The sequence below is a fragment of the Hemibagrus wyckioides genome, linkage group LG24, assembly GCF_019097595.1.
Source record: "Hemibagrus wyckioides isolate EC202008001 linkage group LG24, SWU_Hwy_1.0, whole genome shotgun sequence".
Taxonomy (NCBI): Eukaryota; Metazoa; Chordata; class Actinopteri; order Siluriformes; family Bagridae; genus Hemibagrus; species Hemibagrus wyckioides.
Window position 1 is genome coordinate 2,077,816 of NC_080733.1, and position 13,539 is coordinate 2,091,354.

At 42.6% G+C, this 13,539-nt stretch overlaps 1 protein-coding gene across 13 annotated transcripts in view; it reads left to right on the plus strand.

Moving 5' to 3' along the window:
- LOC131345131 (dedicator of cytokinesis protein 7-like) overlaps positions 1-12,621 on the plus strand; it is a 41,233-nt gene extending 28,612 nt beyond the window's left edge. For 7 of the 13 annotated variants that reach the window (XM_058377857.1, XM_058377862.1, XM_058377860.1 and 4 more), the window contains 22 exons: positions 369-508; positions 591-763; positions 1,500-1,648; positions 2,027-2,209; positions 2,463-2,589; positions 4,106-4,190; positions 4,374-4,470; positions 4,589-4,723; positions 5,377-5,529; positions 5,659-5,817; positions 5,902-6,002; positions 6,101-6,293; positions 8,212-8,355; positions 8,512-8,643; positions 8,940-8,954; positions 9,358-9,483; positions 9,626-9,715; positions 9,828-10,064; positions 10,165-10,308; positions 10,389-10,495; positions 10,569-10,745; positions 11,547-12,621. In XM_058377857.1, coding sequence (XP_058233840.1) covers positions 369-508; positions 591-763; positions 1,500-1,648; positions 2,027-2,209; positions 2,463-2,589; positions 4,106-4,190; positions 4,374-4,470; positions 4,589-4,723; positions 5,377-5,529; positions 5,659-5,817; positions 5,902-6,002; positions 6,101-6,293; positions 8,212-8,355; positions 8,512-8,643; positions 8,940-8,954; positions 9,358-9,483; positions 9,626-9,715; positions 9,828-10,064; positions 10,165-10,308; positions 10,389-10,495; positions 10,569-10,745; positions 11,547-11,589 — 2,910 coding nt within the window. In that variant the 3' untranslated portion in view covers positions 11,590-12,621. The remainder of the gene's footprint in view (positions 1-368; positions 509-590; positions 764-1,499; positions 1,649-2,026; positions 2,210-2,462; positions 2,590-4,105; positions 4,191-4,373; positions 4,471-4,588; positions 4,724-5,376; positions 5,530-5,658; positions 5,818-5,901; positions 6,003-6,100; positions 6,294-8,211; positions 8,356-8,511; positions 8,644-8,939; positions 8,955-9,357; positions 9,484-9,625; positions 9,716-9,827; positions 10,065-10,164; positions 10,309-10,388; positions 10,496-10,568; positions 10,746-11,546) is intronic. The other 6 variants (XM_058377858.1, XM_058377870.1, XM_058377864.1 and 3 more) reach the window with 2 other exon arrangements.
- The last annotated feature ends 918 nt before the right edge of the window (positions 12,622-13,539 follow it).

The following is a 13,539-nucleotide window of genomic DNA, read 5'->3' on the forward strand; positions in this document are numbered from 1 at the left end:
TTGTTATGGAAACATGAAGGGAAGAGTGATTGTGTAGTGGAGGCATCGGGGTAGGAGGGAAGGATTGGTGGAATTTGTTAATCTTTTTAAAAAATGTGGAGTCATCAGGAAGTATTGTGAAGGGAAAAAATGTGTGGATCAGACGCAGCTTAGCTGATAAGATTCTGTACTCCTTCCTTCTGTGATCCAGATCAAAACTGCTAAGTAGAATTTACTCGAGTAAACAATAACAAGTGTTTTCAGCAGCTAGTATGCCTTGCTGTTGCACGCATTTGTTTGATGTAAGATCTTACTGTTGTGACACTTTCTCTCTCTCTTTCTCTCTCTCTCTCTCTCTCTCTCTCTCTCTTTCTCTCGTTGATTTCCAGAGTTCAGCATTTTCATGTCCGGTGCAGGACCATGGTGTGGTCAGTATGTTTGAGCTGTCAGTGCCCTTTCGCCAGCAGCATTTCCTGTCTGGCTTACTGCTGTCTGAACTCGCTCTCATCCTGGAACCTGATGGAGAAGGGTAACACACACACACACACTCACATACACACTCACACACACATACACACTCATCTCACTAACCTAATTCACTGTCACTCCAGCAGCATGTTCTTCCTACACAAGAAGGCGATCAGCGCAGTGCACTCTCTCCTGTGTTGTCATGACTCAGACCCACGCTACACTGACCCCCAAGTCCGAGCTCATATCGCTCAGCTCTATCTGCCACTCGTTCCTGTTGTCATGGAGGCGCTGTCCCAAATCCATGATTTCACCGGTGAGCTAAAGAAAAAGTGCTGCTTGTCAGTTTTAACCTTCACAACTGAAGTCAAAAGTTTTCAAACACCGTGCAGAATCAATAAAGTAAAAAAAGAGGACTGATACACAACTATTCCAAATAGTGCAAACATTCACTGATTTTCATTAAGAGCTGTTTTGTCTTTTGGAAAACAAGTAAATCTGTTATGTGAATGTTTGCACCTTCTGAAAATGTGTTCGAGTCTCTCTGCTGTCCTCAGTGTGAACGGCATCACCCATGCAGAAAAATGCTGGAAAAGAAACAACATGCAGGACCTTACTCTAGGTACTCGACAAACTAGGGACTCGTGAAAAATTCTCACTAAACATAAAAACAGCTGTTGTATGATCCAGCCAGCGGCACACAGTATTAGGAACCTAACGTATGTCCACTTTTGAACTGGTTTATTTGTATAAATTCAGTTATTACTAAACGTTATGGACCTTATGCAGTCTTCTGTTTGATGTGGTGATGTGTGAAAACTTATTCACTAAATAAAAACAAAATGCAATTTTTAATGATCCCTAACTTTTATGATATTTTTTTTAAAATAATTTTGCAGATTCTGTAAGGCATTTAAATGCACTTAAGACCTCAGCAGTGTGTGTGGTTTGACTGTTCATTGTTTCTCACAATCGTCTTCCAGGAGAGTTGTCTCTCAGTCTTTTCTGAGTTATTGTTTATTCATTTTGATGTTTGTTTGTTTTCCTTGCAGACCCCTCACCTCAGCGTGTGCGCCACACTTCTGTAGTCTTCGATGACGCCGACCCGGAGAACAGCACCATCAGTTCATCTGTTGCTATGGCGATCGCCGGCTCGCCGCTGCCATATTCCAAAGTCAGTCCCTTCGCACTGTCTTCACTGGTGAGCAACAAACCTGTCTGTAAACAGGATCACACTTTAACTTTTATAGGGTATTTTGTTTTGTTGCTCTATTCATTTTAAAGACAAGTTCTTTTGAAAATATTTCTCCTCGACTGCAGTACTAGTGTCTGCCACTAGATGGCTTTGTTCCTTTGTTGATCCTTTGTTTTAAGGCATGTGAGAGCGAGAACAATGACAGTGAGAGTATTGTGTGGAAATGAAGCTGTGTGATTCTGTGCATTTATCTCAGAGGGTGTGTGAGAGCCTCAGTTGTGACTGCTGAAACATGTCCCTTTTTCTACAAAGGGCTGAGAACAGGAGTTGCTTGTGTATAAGCTGGGGTCAGTATATAGCAGTTATGTGTGTGTGTGTGTTTAGGCGGGCCGTCAGTGCAGCACTCTGTCCATCGAGTGCAGCAGGACTCTGTTGGTGTGTGTTCTGTGGGTGCTGAAGAACGCTGACGCAGCCTTGTTAGAGCGTTGGCTCTCGGACCTGTCTGTGCTACACATCAACCGACTGCTCGACCTTCTCCACCTCGCCATCTCCTGCTTTGAGTACAAGGTACCGCACCCAGAGACTTGGAACTCAAGTCTCTTGAGTCTAAGAGCAAATGTTGAATGAATTTTTACAATATACATGAATATATATATATATATATATATATATATATATATATATATATATATATATACATATATATATACATATTTCCTATTAATCATTTTCCTTTGTGTGGTGTGGTTTTGGTGGGTTTGTGGCTTTCTCTCTGTGTGTGTTTGTGTGTGTGTGTGTGTGTGTGTGTGTATGTGTTCAGGGGAAGAAGGCTCTGGAGAGGATCAACAGTCTGACGTTTAAGAAGTCTCAGGACATGAAAGCTCGTCTGGAGGAAGCTATCCTCGGCACTATCGGTGCTCGTCAGGAGATGGTCCGCCGCTGTCGAGGTAAAACCACACACGTCTTCTGTGGATTTTAGAAACTTTATCTCACTACTGTAAGTTATCTCGTGGGATCAGTGAGGTATCTTGTTATGAGACATCATGCCATTCCCCCAGAAGCAATATTCCATTCTGCCAATGTTTTTCATACAATTTAATTAAATATTTCACTATTTCAGTATTTTATCATGGCTCCCAGATTGCTGGATGAGCTTATAAAAGCTCATGAATGTGTGCAGCGATGTCCACGTTGCTACAGTGAAAATATCACAGACTCCCTGAAACAAGCCTATGGGTGCTTTTTCCCCTGTGTGGAATTGGTACACATGTGCCTTTATTTGGATGTGTGTGTTTGTGTGTGTGTGTGTGTGTGCGTGCGTGTGCGCGCAAAGTTTGCGACATGTTTGGCTGCACTCTTGACCTGTGGCCTTAATTGACACCATGGAACATGTTTTATGGTAATGGGGTGCTGTTGTGTGTGTTTGAGACTCAGATGGAGCTTGTGGGTGGAGGTGCAGGTGGGATGCCATGAGGGGCTCTCTGAAGTGATTGATCATCGACCCAGACCTACACTGACCCTCCCTGGACAGGGTTCATGTTGTTCCATGGATAAGTGGCATTTCAGGAAAACTGGCAGCAGCTATCATACTGAGCTCTTTGCTTTTGGCAGCCATTTTCTCTCATCTCGAGATAAGGGGTTTTCACTGTGGTCTTTTTGGCCAGGGCCATTGTGCAGGAGTTGTACACCACCACCCTCTCTTCTAAACTCAACCAGCTCTGGTTGGAGGGATAAAAGTCTCACTGTCCATTTCTTCATCATTGTAAGTGAGGTCAGCAAACTCATCCACTAGCCTTCTGTTGCACAGTCTATCTGTTTCCCCCAGCAGCAGTGGTACAGCGTACGGCTGTTTGCTCCAGCTAGCTCTGTCTCAAACGGCCAGTTCCTGCAAGGTCTTGTGATGTTAGATTAGCTTAGTGTGCTAACTCTTGAGAAGAAAAATGGGTGGAGTATTGACATAACCCCAGGGATGCTAGCATGACCTGAGCTTATATGCCTAAGTATGAAGCACACAGTAGATGAAGGTTATCTTGTACCCAAAGACGTCTTCACCCAGGTTTTGCCCTTACCCCCATGTAGGTTTTTTGGAGCTCAGCATAACATGGTAGCTGGCTAAGAAACCTATTTGTAGATAAACTAGCCGTATGGAGGCAAATGTTCTCTTGTGATATGAGGGTGATGCTGGTACAGGGAGCGCTCAGTGCAGGTGTTTCACTCAATAGTTTGGCTTCACCCACTATCATGTGCTCTGTCTGAGAGATACTTCTTACAGCAAGAGGTGGGTTTAGACTGATCAAATGATGTTGAGCTGAGACTTAAAATGAGGTTAAAGGTCACATCTGCTGGTCAGTTCTTCCAGGAGTAATGGAATATTGCTTGTGGGGGAAAACTGCACAGTGTTATGTCCAGGAGTGATGTACAGAGAAGATGAAAGAGAACTTGTCTTAACTGTGTTGCCCGCAGAAAGGAGCCCTTACGGTGGCCAGGAGAATGTACGATGGAGGAAGAATGTCACTCACTGGAGACAGAACACAGACAGAGTTGACAAGTGAGTCTTTTTTTATTTTATTTTCACAAATCCAGGCTGAAATTCTCTATATACGTCAGCAGATGAGTTCATGCTGATGAGATTAGACGTAAGCCAATCTGTATTTCTGTGTGTGAAGGTCTCTATTTCTGTCAATAACTTTTTGTACTCTGTGTGTGTGTGTGTGTGTGTGTGTGTGTGTAGGACAAAAGCAGAGATGGAGCAGGAGTCAGTGGTGGATGGAAACTTGGCAACTGAAGCTTCCTTAATAGTCTTAGACACTCTGGAGATCATTGTCAAAGTAAAGCTGTACCTCATTCTCCTGCTCTGTGTTGCTCCTGGGCAACCATACATAATTATAAGTATTATAAACTTAGAAGTCAATCTCTGATCCAAAAATGTGTGTGTGTGTGTGTCAGACGGTGGTGCTGTCTGAGCAGAAGGAGAGTGTGCTGGGCGGAGTGCTGAGAGTACTTCTCCACAGCATGGCTGGCAACCAGAGTGCCCTTTTTCTGCAACACTGCTTCAATACACAAAGAGCTCTAGTCTACAAGGTTGGTGTGTGTGTTGGGTGGATGTGTGGGTGGATGTCTGGGGGGATGTATTTGTGTTTGTGAGTGTAATCATACCTAAAGTTTTTAATAAATACTGTTGTAGCCTTCAAAATGAAAAAGCGGTTTTTGTTAAGTAAATTGTAGTTCAGTCTGTGAAGGCTGAGCAGTATGGTAAAAATCATGGTACTTGAAGACTACACACAATACACACAGACTCAAACACTCACTGGTCATTTTATTTGGACCGTTATTCCTAACCTCTTTTGTTTGGGTCAGAGCCGAAATCGAGATTTATCAGACCAGGTGAAATTTTTCCTGTTCTGAGCTGACCTGATGGTTCGTATGAGTTGTAGCTCATCTGCTTCAATTTTAAAGTGTTTTATTTTACCATCAGGAGATGATTTTCTCCTGACCACTTTGGTACACAGCAGTTATTTGAGTTACCGTAGCTTTCCCGTCAGTTCAGCCCAGTCTGCCCAGTCTTCGTGACCTCTCTCATTAAAAGGCGTTTCTGCCCACAGAACTGCTGCTCACTGGATGCTTTTGGTCTTTTGCACCATTCGGTGTAAACTCTAGAGACTGTCGTATGTCCCACACTGTTTCTCCATCTTGATGTGAACATGATGTTACTTTGTGTGTGTGTGTGTTTTTAGTTCCCAGAGATGCTGTTTGAGGAGGACACAGAGCTGTGTGCTGATCTGTGTCTGCGTTTACTGCGTCACTGCAGCAGCAGTATCAGCTCTGTACGCAGTCACGCCAGTGCTTCTCTCTACCTGCTCATGAGACAGAACTATGAGATCGGCAATGTGAGATACGAGCACTCAAATCTATGACTCATATATACACTGAGTGTGATGTATGGAGGTGTATGGTATAAGGTGTGTGAATGTTTTGCTGGACAGAGAGTCAGTAGTTCCTTTGGTTTGGTCCTACAGAACTTTGCACGAGTGAAGATGCAGGTTACCATGTCTCTGTCATCACTGGTGGGCACCTCCCAAAACTTCAACGAAGAACATCTTCGCCGCTCCCTCAAAACCATTCTCACCTATGCAGAGGACGACCTGGAGCTTCGAGACTCACCCTTCCCAGAGCAGGTTCTGCTCACACAGCCTAACACACACAATCCTCTGGTTTCACCTTTCTTCTCAGGTTCTTAGATTTTTTGGTTTTTCCGGCAGGTCCAGGACCTTGTGTTCAACCTGCACATGATTCTCACTGACACAGTGAAGATGAAAGAGCATCAGCAGGACCCTGAGATGCTGCTCGACCTCATGTACAGGTGAGCTGTCTCAACCTAGAGATGTGCATCTTGTATAAAGCTAGCCGTACGCGTACATCCACTCTCAATTTTGCTCTTTTGGTGTTTTTCTGCTTAAGGATTGCCAAGGGCTATCAGAACTCTCCAGACCTGCGTCTCACTTGGCTACAGAACATGGCTGGAAAGCACTCGGAGAGAGGAAACCACGCAGAAGCTGCACACTGCCTGGTCCACAGTGCTGCCCTCGTAGCGGAGTACCTCAACATGCTGGAAGACTGTCGCTACCTCCCCATTGGCTGCGTCTCCTTCCAGGTAGGGCAGTTTTGTTTGTCTAAATTTATACAGTCATGGGGAAAAAGAAAGTACACCCACCATCCATTATAAATTTTTATTTATTTAACAATTAAGTGGTCCTCACCATCAACTATAAACAAACAGATAAACTCAGGTGACACAACAGAATTCAATATGTAGTCGTTTTTCCCACAAATTAAACCAATGTTCAGAAACCAGGAAGGAAAAGTAAGTACACCCTTCCTGCTACCACAATTATTACTTATCAGCCAGGTGTTACTAATAAAAAAAAACACAGGATTAGTTTGTCATTAAGAAGCGTGACTGTGTGCATAAATGCAGAACATCTGGCAGTTTGGTGAAGAAAGAACATCAGCCATGACCTCAGAGAAGCTGATCATCAATCTGAGAAGGGTTATAAGGACAGGGTAATAAAAAGTTTGCAATTAAGCATTCTATATTGAGAAGGATTGTTTACACATGGAAATTGTTTACACAGTCTGTCCAGGTGTCAGGAAAAAAAAATGGCACCACCCGAAGTGGGGATCGAACCCCGGCCTCCAGCAGGAGAGCCCAGTACACCCACTGAGTCCAGACCTAAATGCAGGATAAAACATACAGGTGATTTATTGGGGGAGGGGGAAGGAAAACAAAGAAATGCAAACACTAAAAAACAACATAAACTACCACAGAAACACAACACCAAATAAATGACATAGTCACAATAACTTAACAGAGGACTGGAACAAACTCTGACAAAGACTGGGACGTGAGTAGATAAAGACTGAGCAAAGAAAGACATGAAACAATGGGTGTATATATAGGGGAACTAATCAGAGGGGACAGGAAACAGGTGAGGGGGAAAAGGCGGGAAGAGAGCAACAGGTCAGGTGAGGCAAGAAACACACGAGGAAAAGCAAAACACAAACAAAAGCACATAATAACAAGAAACATAAACATCGACACAAACCCGTCCTGCCAGATGCCCCTCTGGTGGTCAAACAGGGAAATATCCAAGCAGCTCCTGACACCACGAGTGAGTGCCTCAACAAATTCAGTCTGAGGTTAGACTGCTTAATGCTGAGAGATATAAAGAGATACATGTGACCTGCAGACCTTTTCAAGCACATTAAACGTTTATGGTTATGAGAACAAGTATGGCTTTCATGCAAGGATAAATAGGAAAAAGCCTCTTCTCTTCAAACAGAATATGGAGCACAGCTTAGGATCAGAACAATCTGGAACAATATCCTCTGGACTGAAGACACCAAGGTGCAGATGTTTGGTCATTATGCACAGCACCGTGTTGGGTGAAATCCACACAAACACACCTCATTTAAAAGGGTCAGGCCTGGTGGTGGAGGGGTGAAGATCTGGGCTTGTTTTGCAGCTACAGGATCTGGGAAACTTTCAGTCATTGAGACATTGAACTCCACTTTAAACATTCTTCAGACAAATGTGAGGCCATCTGTCCAGCAGATTAAACTGAGCTGAAACTGGGTCAGTGATCCCAAACACAGCAGAAAACCCACACCTGAATGTCTACATAAGAAAAAATCAAGGTGTTGGAATGGCCATGTCAAAGTCCAGATCTCAGTGACCCCAATGAACTGAACCAATGTAAATAAATAAAGTTCTTTACTTAAAAAAAAAAATTACATCTATTTAAATCTATTGTTGTTGTTGTTGTTGTTGTTGTCACTTGAGGTTATTTGCTCATAGAATAATCGTATGAAGATCATACAACTGTGAATCATAAAAATTGCAGGATGGTGTACTAGGGTGGAATGTGAATGGATTCTAAATGCCTTGTTTTCTTAAATTTGTGTGGTGATTCTTGTGCTTTAAAAAAAAAAAACCTCAGTCAGGTTTTTAAATAGCGCATGTTGGATGTGTGGATGTGATCACACTGTGTTTCATGGGTGTGGATGCACAGAGTATCTCATCAAACGTGCTGGAGGAGTCCGCTGTATCTGATGACATCCTGTCCCCAGAAGAAGAGGGCATCTGTGCAGGGAAATACTTCAGTGAGGTTGGACTGGTGGGGTTACTGGAGCAAGCAGCAGCCTCCTTTAACATGGTGAGGGCTCGAGTCATTGAGACATCGTTCTCACTTGCTCCATTAAATTGATCATTCCTAATGTCTGCATATATGAGTTATACTAGTGTGTAAATAGTCTGTGTGTGTGTGTGTGTGTATTTAATGTTAATAACTGGTGGTCTTTCTGTACTCCAGGCTGGTATGTATGAAGCCATAAATGAAGTCTATAAGATTCTCTGCCCCATCCATGAAGCCAACAGAGACTTTAAGAAGCTGGCCTCCATCCATGGCAAGCTGCAGGACGCCTTCAACAAAATCTACAATCAGGTCTGTTCAGTGACTTTGTTTTCACACAAAATTACAACTCCACAGGATGCCAGCAGTCAGTAAGACTACACTTTATGCACTTCTACCCAAAATGAAAGTGGCTAATACAGTAATTAGTGAAAAGTGCTGACAAACAACTAGCAAGAATTAACATTCCTTTTTCTTCTGCCAGTTCCTAGCCACAGTATTCTCTAAAGATTTTAGTAGGCAGAGGATATTCAGAACATCATATTTACTCCTTTTTGACTGATCCTTCTCTGTCCTCTCTTCATGTGCTGATTTAATTCTGTGTGCAGAGTTCAGGATGGGAGGTATGACTATTAATATATCTACATCTATTTCACTGCTTTTATCATACTGTAAAATGTGAAATTATCCCCTGTCACATATCAGCATTCTCTCTCACACTTCCCTTCCATGTCTGTTCGTCTTTTTGCATTATCTCCCTGTCCTGCTCTGTGCTGGATGGATGTCTCTGGTGAGTGTAATAAAAAAAAAAGCTACTATTGCATCATAAGGGTCAAAAAAATTCCCTTTTACACTTTATCACCATTTTTCTTTGGTACTTTTATAACAACTTTTCACAAGAATGACACAAGAATGATCTTTTCCCTCCTTCTGTCTCTCTCTCTTTCTATCTCTTGCTTTCTTTGTCGATCCATCTGTCTATATCTATCTCCTCTGTTCATTTATCCTTCCTGCTGCAGGGTGTAGAGGATGTTTGGGACATATTTTCGTGTGGGTTTTTATGGCTGCCGCTTCGGGGATCTAGATGAACAGGAGTTTGTGTATAAGGAGCCTTCTATCACGAAACTGGCTGAGATTTCACACAGGCTGGAGGCAAGTAACATTACAAGAGGAGCAAGACATTTTTTTAGTAGAGAAGATGTAGAAATTTGTCCCACATTCCTTTCAAGTTACATACAACTCATAATAGCCAAAATAAACAACTAAATAAATCTTACCCTGGTGTCGTGATTAGGAGTTCTACTCAGAACGCTTTGGTGATGAAGTTGTGGAAATTATAAAGGACTCCAGCCCTGTGGACAAGAACAAACTGGACCCCAATAAGGTCAGACTCCAAAGATCCCGTTTCTAATTCTGTAATCATCAGGCTGCCTTAAAAGTTGAATTTTTTTCCTCTTTTTTTAATGTTGATTTTATCTTTGCGTGCTGGTCGGCAGGCGTACCTACAAATTACATATGTGGAGCCCTTCTTCGACACGTATGAGCTGAAGGAGCGCATCACGTATTTCGACAAGAACTACAACCTGCGCATGTTCATGTACTGCACTCCGTTTACGCTAGACGGCCGTGCGCACGGTGACCTCCATGAGCAGTACAAACGAAAGACCATCTTGACCACCTCACATGCCTTCCCTTACATCAAGACCCGCATCAATGTCATCCAAAAGGAAGAGGTACTTGCACATACAGGGCTGGGGTTGTGTTTTTTAGGTGTGTGTGTGCGTGTGTGTTTTTTGAGAAGTTTGTTCAAACACATCTTCTCCATTTTGTCAGATAATCCTTGTTCCAATTGAAGTGGCTATTGAGGACATGCAGAAGAAGACGCAGGAGCTGGCCTTTGCCACGCACCAGGATCCTGCAGACTCCAAGATGCTGCAGATGGTGCTGCAAGGCTGTGTGGGCACCACAGTTAACCAGGCAAGCTTTATGCGCCATATTCTGTGGTGTGTTAAGTTACATGTAGTTATAAACTTCATTAACATCAGCGTTGTCTACAGGGTCCTCTCGAGGTGGCCCAGGTATTCTTGTCTGAAATTCCAGAAGATCCAAAACTCTTTCGACATCATAACAAACTGCGTCTTAGCTTCAAGGATTTCATGAAGAGGTAAAGAGACAATAAACTACAACCACACACAACCACACGCACGTACACTTACCACGGTTGTCCACAATTGCAGATGTGAGGATGCTCTGAGGAAGAACAAGGCTCTGATTGGACCAGACCAGAAGGAGTACCACAGGGAACTAGAGAGGAACTACAGTAAGCTGAAGGAGGCTCTGTGTCCTCTCATTAACCGCAAGATCCCTCAACTCTACCGAGCCATACAGATACCACCTACCACACCTACACATAGGTAATGGAGCACTTGAATCAACTCATTATATCTTTAAATACTGGGCTTAAAAATGATGCACACTCTCTTTTTTTCTTTTTTTTTACCACTTCTTATATTATTTTTTTCCTCAAATGCAGCAGACATGAGTAGGGGCCTGTAGGGGAAAAAGCCAGACTAATAATTTCTTCTTCTCTACTTGACCATGTCGGAGTGCTTGAGCTTGGTTTTGATGAATGTGGTAGTTGTACCCAAGTGCCCTTTTTATGCCTATAATTATGGATAATAGCTTGGCAAGTACCAAAAATACTTTACCTTGGCAAATGTTTCTTAGTGATGACCACTAGCCATGCTTGTAGACTTCATTCAGGCGTCACTGAGTATTGTTCTACAGCTTAAATAACAAGTAACAATGAGATATTTCTAATGGAAAAAATGAAATAATGTAATGTAAAAATATTTGACCTTCATGATTTAGTCACATTATCATTCTGAAATCCCAGCAAAAGCCTTGCTGGCTGGCATATACAAGCTGTAGGTGTGTATATGGATGTCCTCTGTAGGTTACTGCAGATAAAGGAAAGGTACGCACAGGTATGTGTCATGTCTAGGATGAGACATGGCACATACATCTGTGCACGCACACACACACACACACACAGAAGGATATACTGTATATATGTTTGTTCATTGGGTTTTTAGCTCTTCTCTACTCCCTGGTTGTCTCTCCTGTCCGTTGCCTTATATTCCGCCTCCTGACTCACTTTGAGACCTTTGATCTTTTCACTCAGATCTGTCTCCCTCTTTCTTCCCATTCTGTAGGAATTCCCTCAGTAGGTCCAGTTTTCGGAGGACAGAATGCTAAATAACACCCAAGGAGAAGTAGGCCAACCCCCTCGCTCAGGCTCCAGACTGCCTTCTCCTACGCTGGGCATGAGCCCTCTGCTGTCGAATGTATGTTTACTCTGAAGGGTTATCTATGGCATAAACACAGCCTTGTTGGCTCTCCAGAGACAGGGCAGTGATGGCTCAGGCAGTCTCTAGGGACTTGCTTCAAAAATGAGTCCTCTTTAAGCAGACTGGTGGTAATTTTAGGTTTTGCTGAACATGGGAATCTAAATAGTCTGCTGCACTTCCTTCTTTTCTTGTGTGTGTGTGTGTGTGTGTGTGTGTGTGTGTGTGTGTCCATTTGTTTGAGAGAAAAGAGTCAAGAGCCCTGTAGTATGGGGTAAGTAACTGCTTGCACTTTGTGAATCTGAGCCCAACCAAAGCTTTAATGTTTCACCATCATGTCCCAAGATAACATTTATCTGTTTTCAAAACATTTAAACATGTTACTTCTCTCCCTTGGCTCTGGGAGCGAGGATGATAACTACATAAAAAGCTCCTCCTCCCCCTCCTCCCCAGGCTCTAAGTGGCTTGGCTCAATTTGTTGGACTTTTACATTCCCACGTTAATCATTTACCTCGTATGCCAATGGCTACAGACGACACGGAGAAACCTGGAATTTGGGTTATGGAAAAATAAAACAGAGCTCGAATCGGCTCTGGCGCTGCACTGTTAAGAATTTACACTGCCACTTGTTCATAGATCTGCACTCACTCTGTTAGATTCATGAGTTTGGTTGTTTGTTTAAAATTTATGTAATGCACAAAAGCTTAATGTCACTTTCTGTGTTAGAGCAAGTGTAAGTGGAGACAGGAGAAACATCAGACGGTGGTAGGAAGCTGCAGGAGGATGGCTTGCTCTTTATTAAACTACTGACAGTCTTTACGTTCACATCGTAAATTGCCCATGTGATGCCTGCTGTTTATTACTGCTACTGTTGATAACCATTTTTTTTTTATTTCTGTACATTTTCCTTTTTTACTAATTGTATTAAATTTCTTAATCCATACACTGTTGGAGTGGTTTATTACTAAATCCAATTCATTTTAGGGTTGCTGCCTCACAGCTCCAGGTTCTGCCTCAGGCTGCTGTCTGTCTGGAGTTTTTCTGTCATTTCTCTGTGTGCTTTTTGTCTCCTAATAACATGCTTGTAGATGAATTGGCTAAACTAAATTGCCCCTGGGTGTCAGAGATTTTATGAATGTGTGTGTATGGTGCTGTGTGATGCCCTGGTGCCCCTTCCAGGGTGTGTTCCTGCTTCACACCCAGTGTTCAGGGGGTTGGGCTGTGAAGCCTCTGAGACCTGGATAAAGTGGATACTCAGTGTGAGTGAAGAAATTTGTAAACTATTTCTATTTTGTTTCCTTTTCTTGGTTTGTGTGTGTGGGGGGGTGTTAGTTTTTAATGAATATTTTAATTAGTTTAATCTACATGTGATACAGGTTTTTCTAGTATTTGTCATTTTAACTGATGTAAAACAGAATGTTTGTGTTTTCATTAACTGTGGCTGTTGCTTTTAGTGACCACAGTAATGTGAACAAAGTGTTACAAGAATAAAAACTGCACATGAATTTTAACAAATGCCAGGTTTGTCCACCACACAGAACAGCAATATAAGGACTATTTTTTTCCATGTCTATATTTGATGCCCACACATGGTTCATGGTGTATCTTAAATGTAGGATGCTCCCTAAATACATTCTACTGCACAGTATGCAGTATATGGAATCAGCCTTTGTAGTGCCCTGTAAGTAAAACCCCAGTGTCCAGTTATAGTGTATTTTCATCAGGAAACACAAGCCGAGCTTCATCCTCCAGAAACCCATCGAGATGCTGTTTAAAGCTCTTTACCTCACTGAGCTGTGGGTCTACGCACACTTGGCTTCTCTGAAGGAAAATATGATGTCATGTGTGAACAGCCCACCAT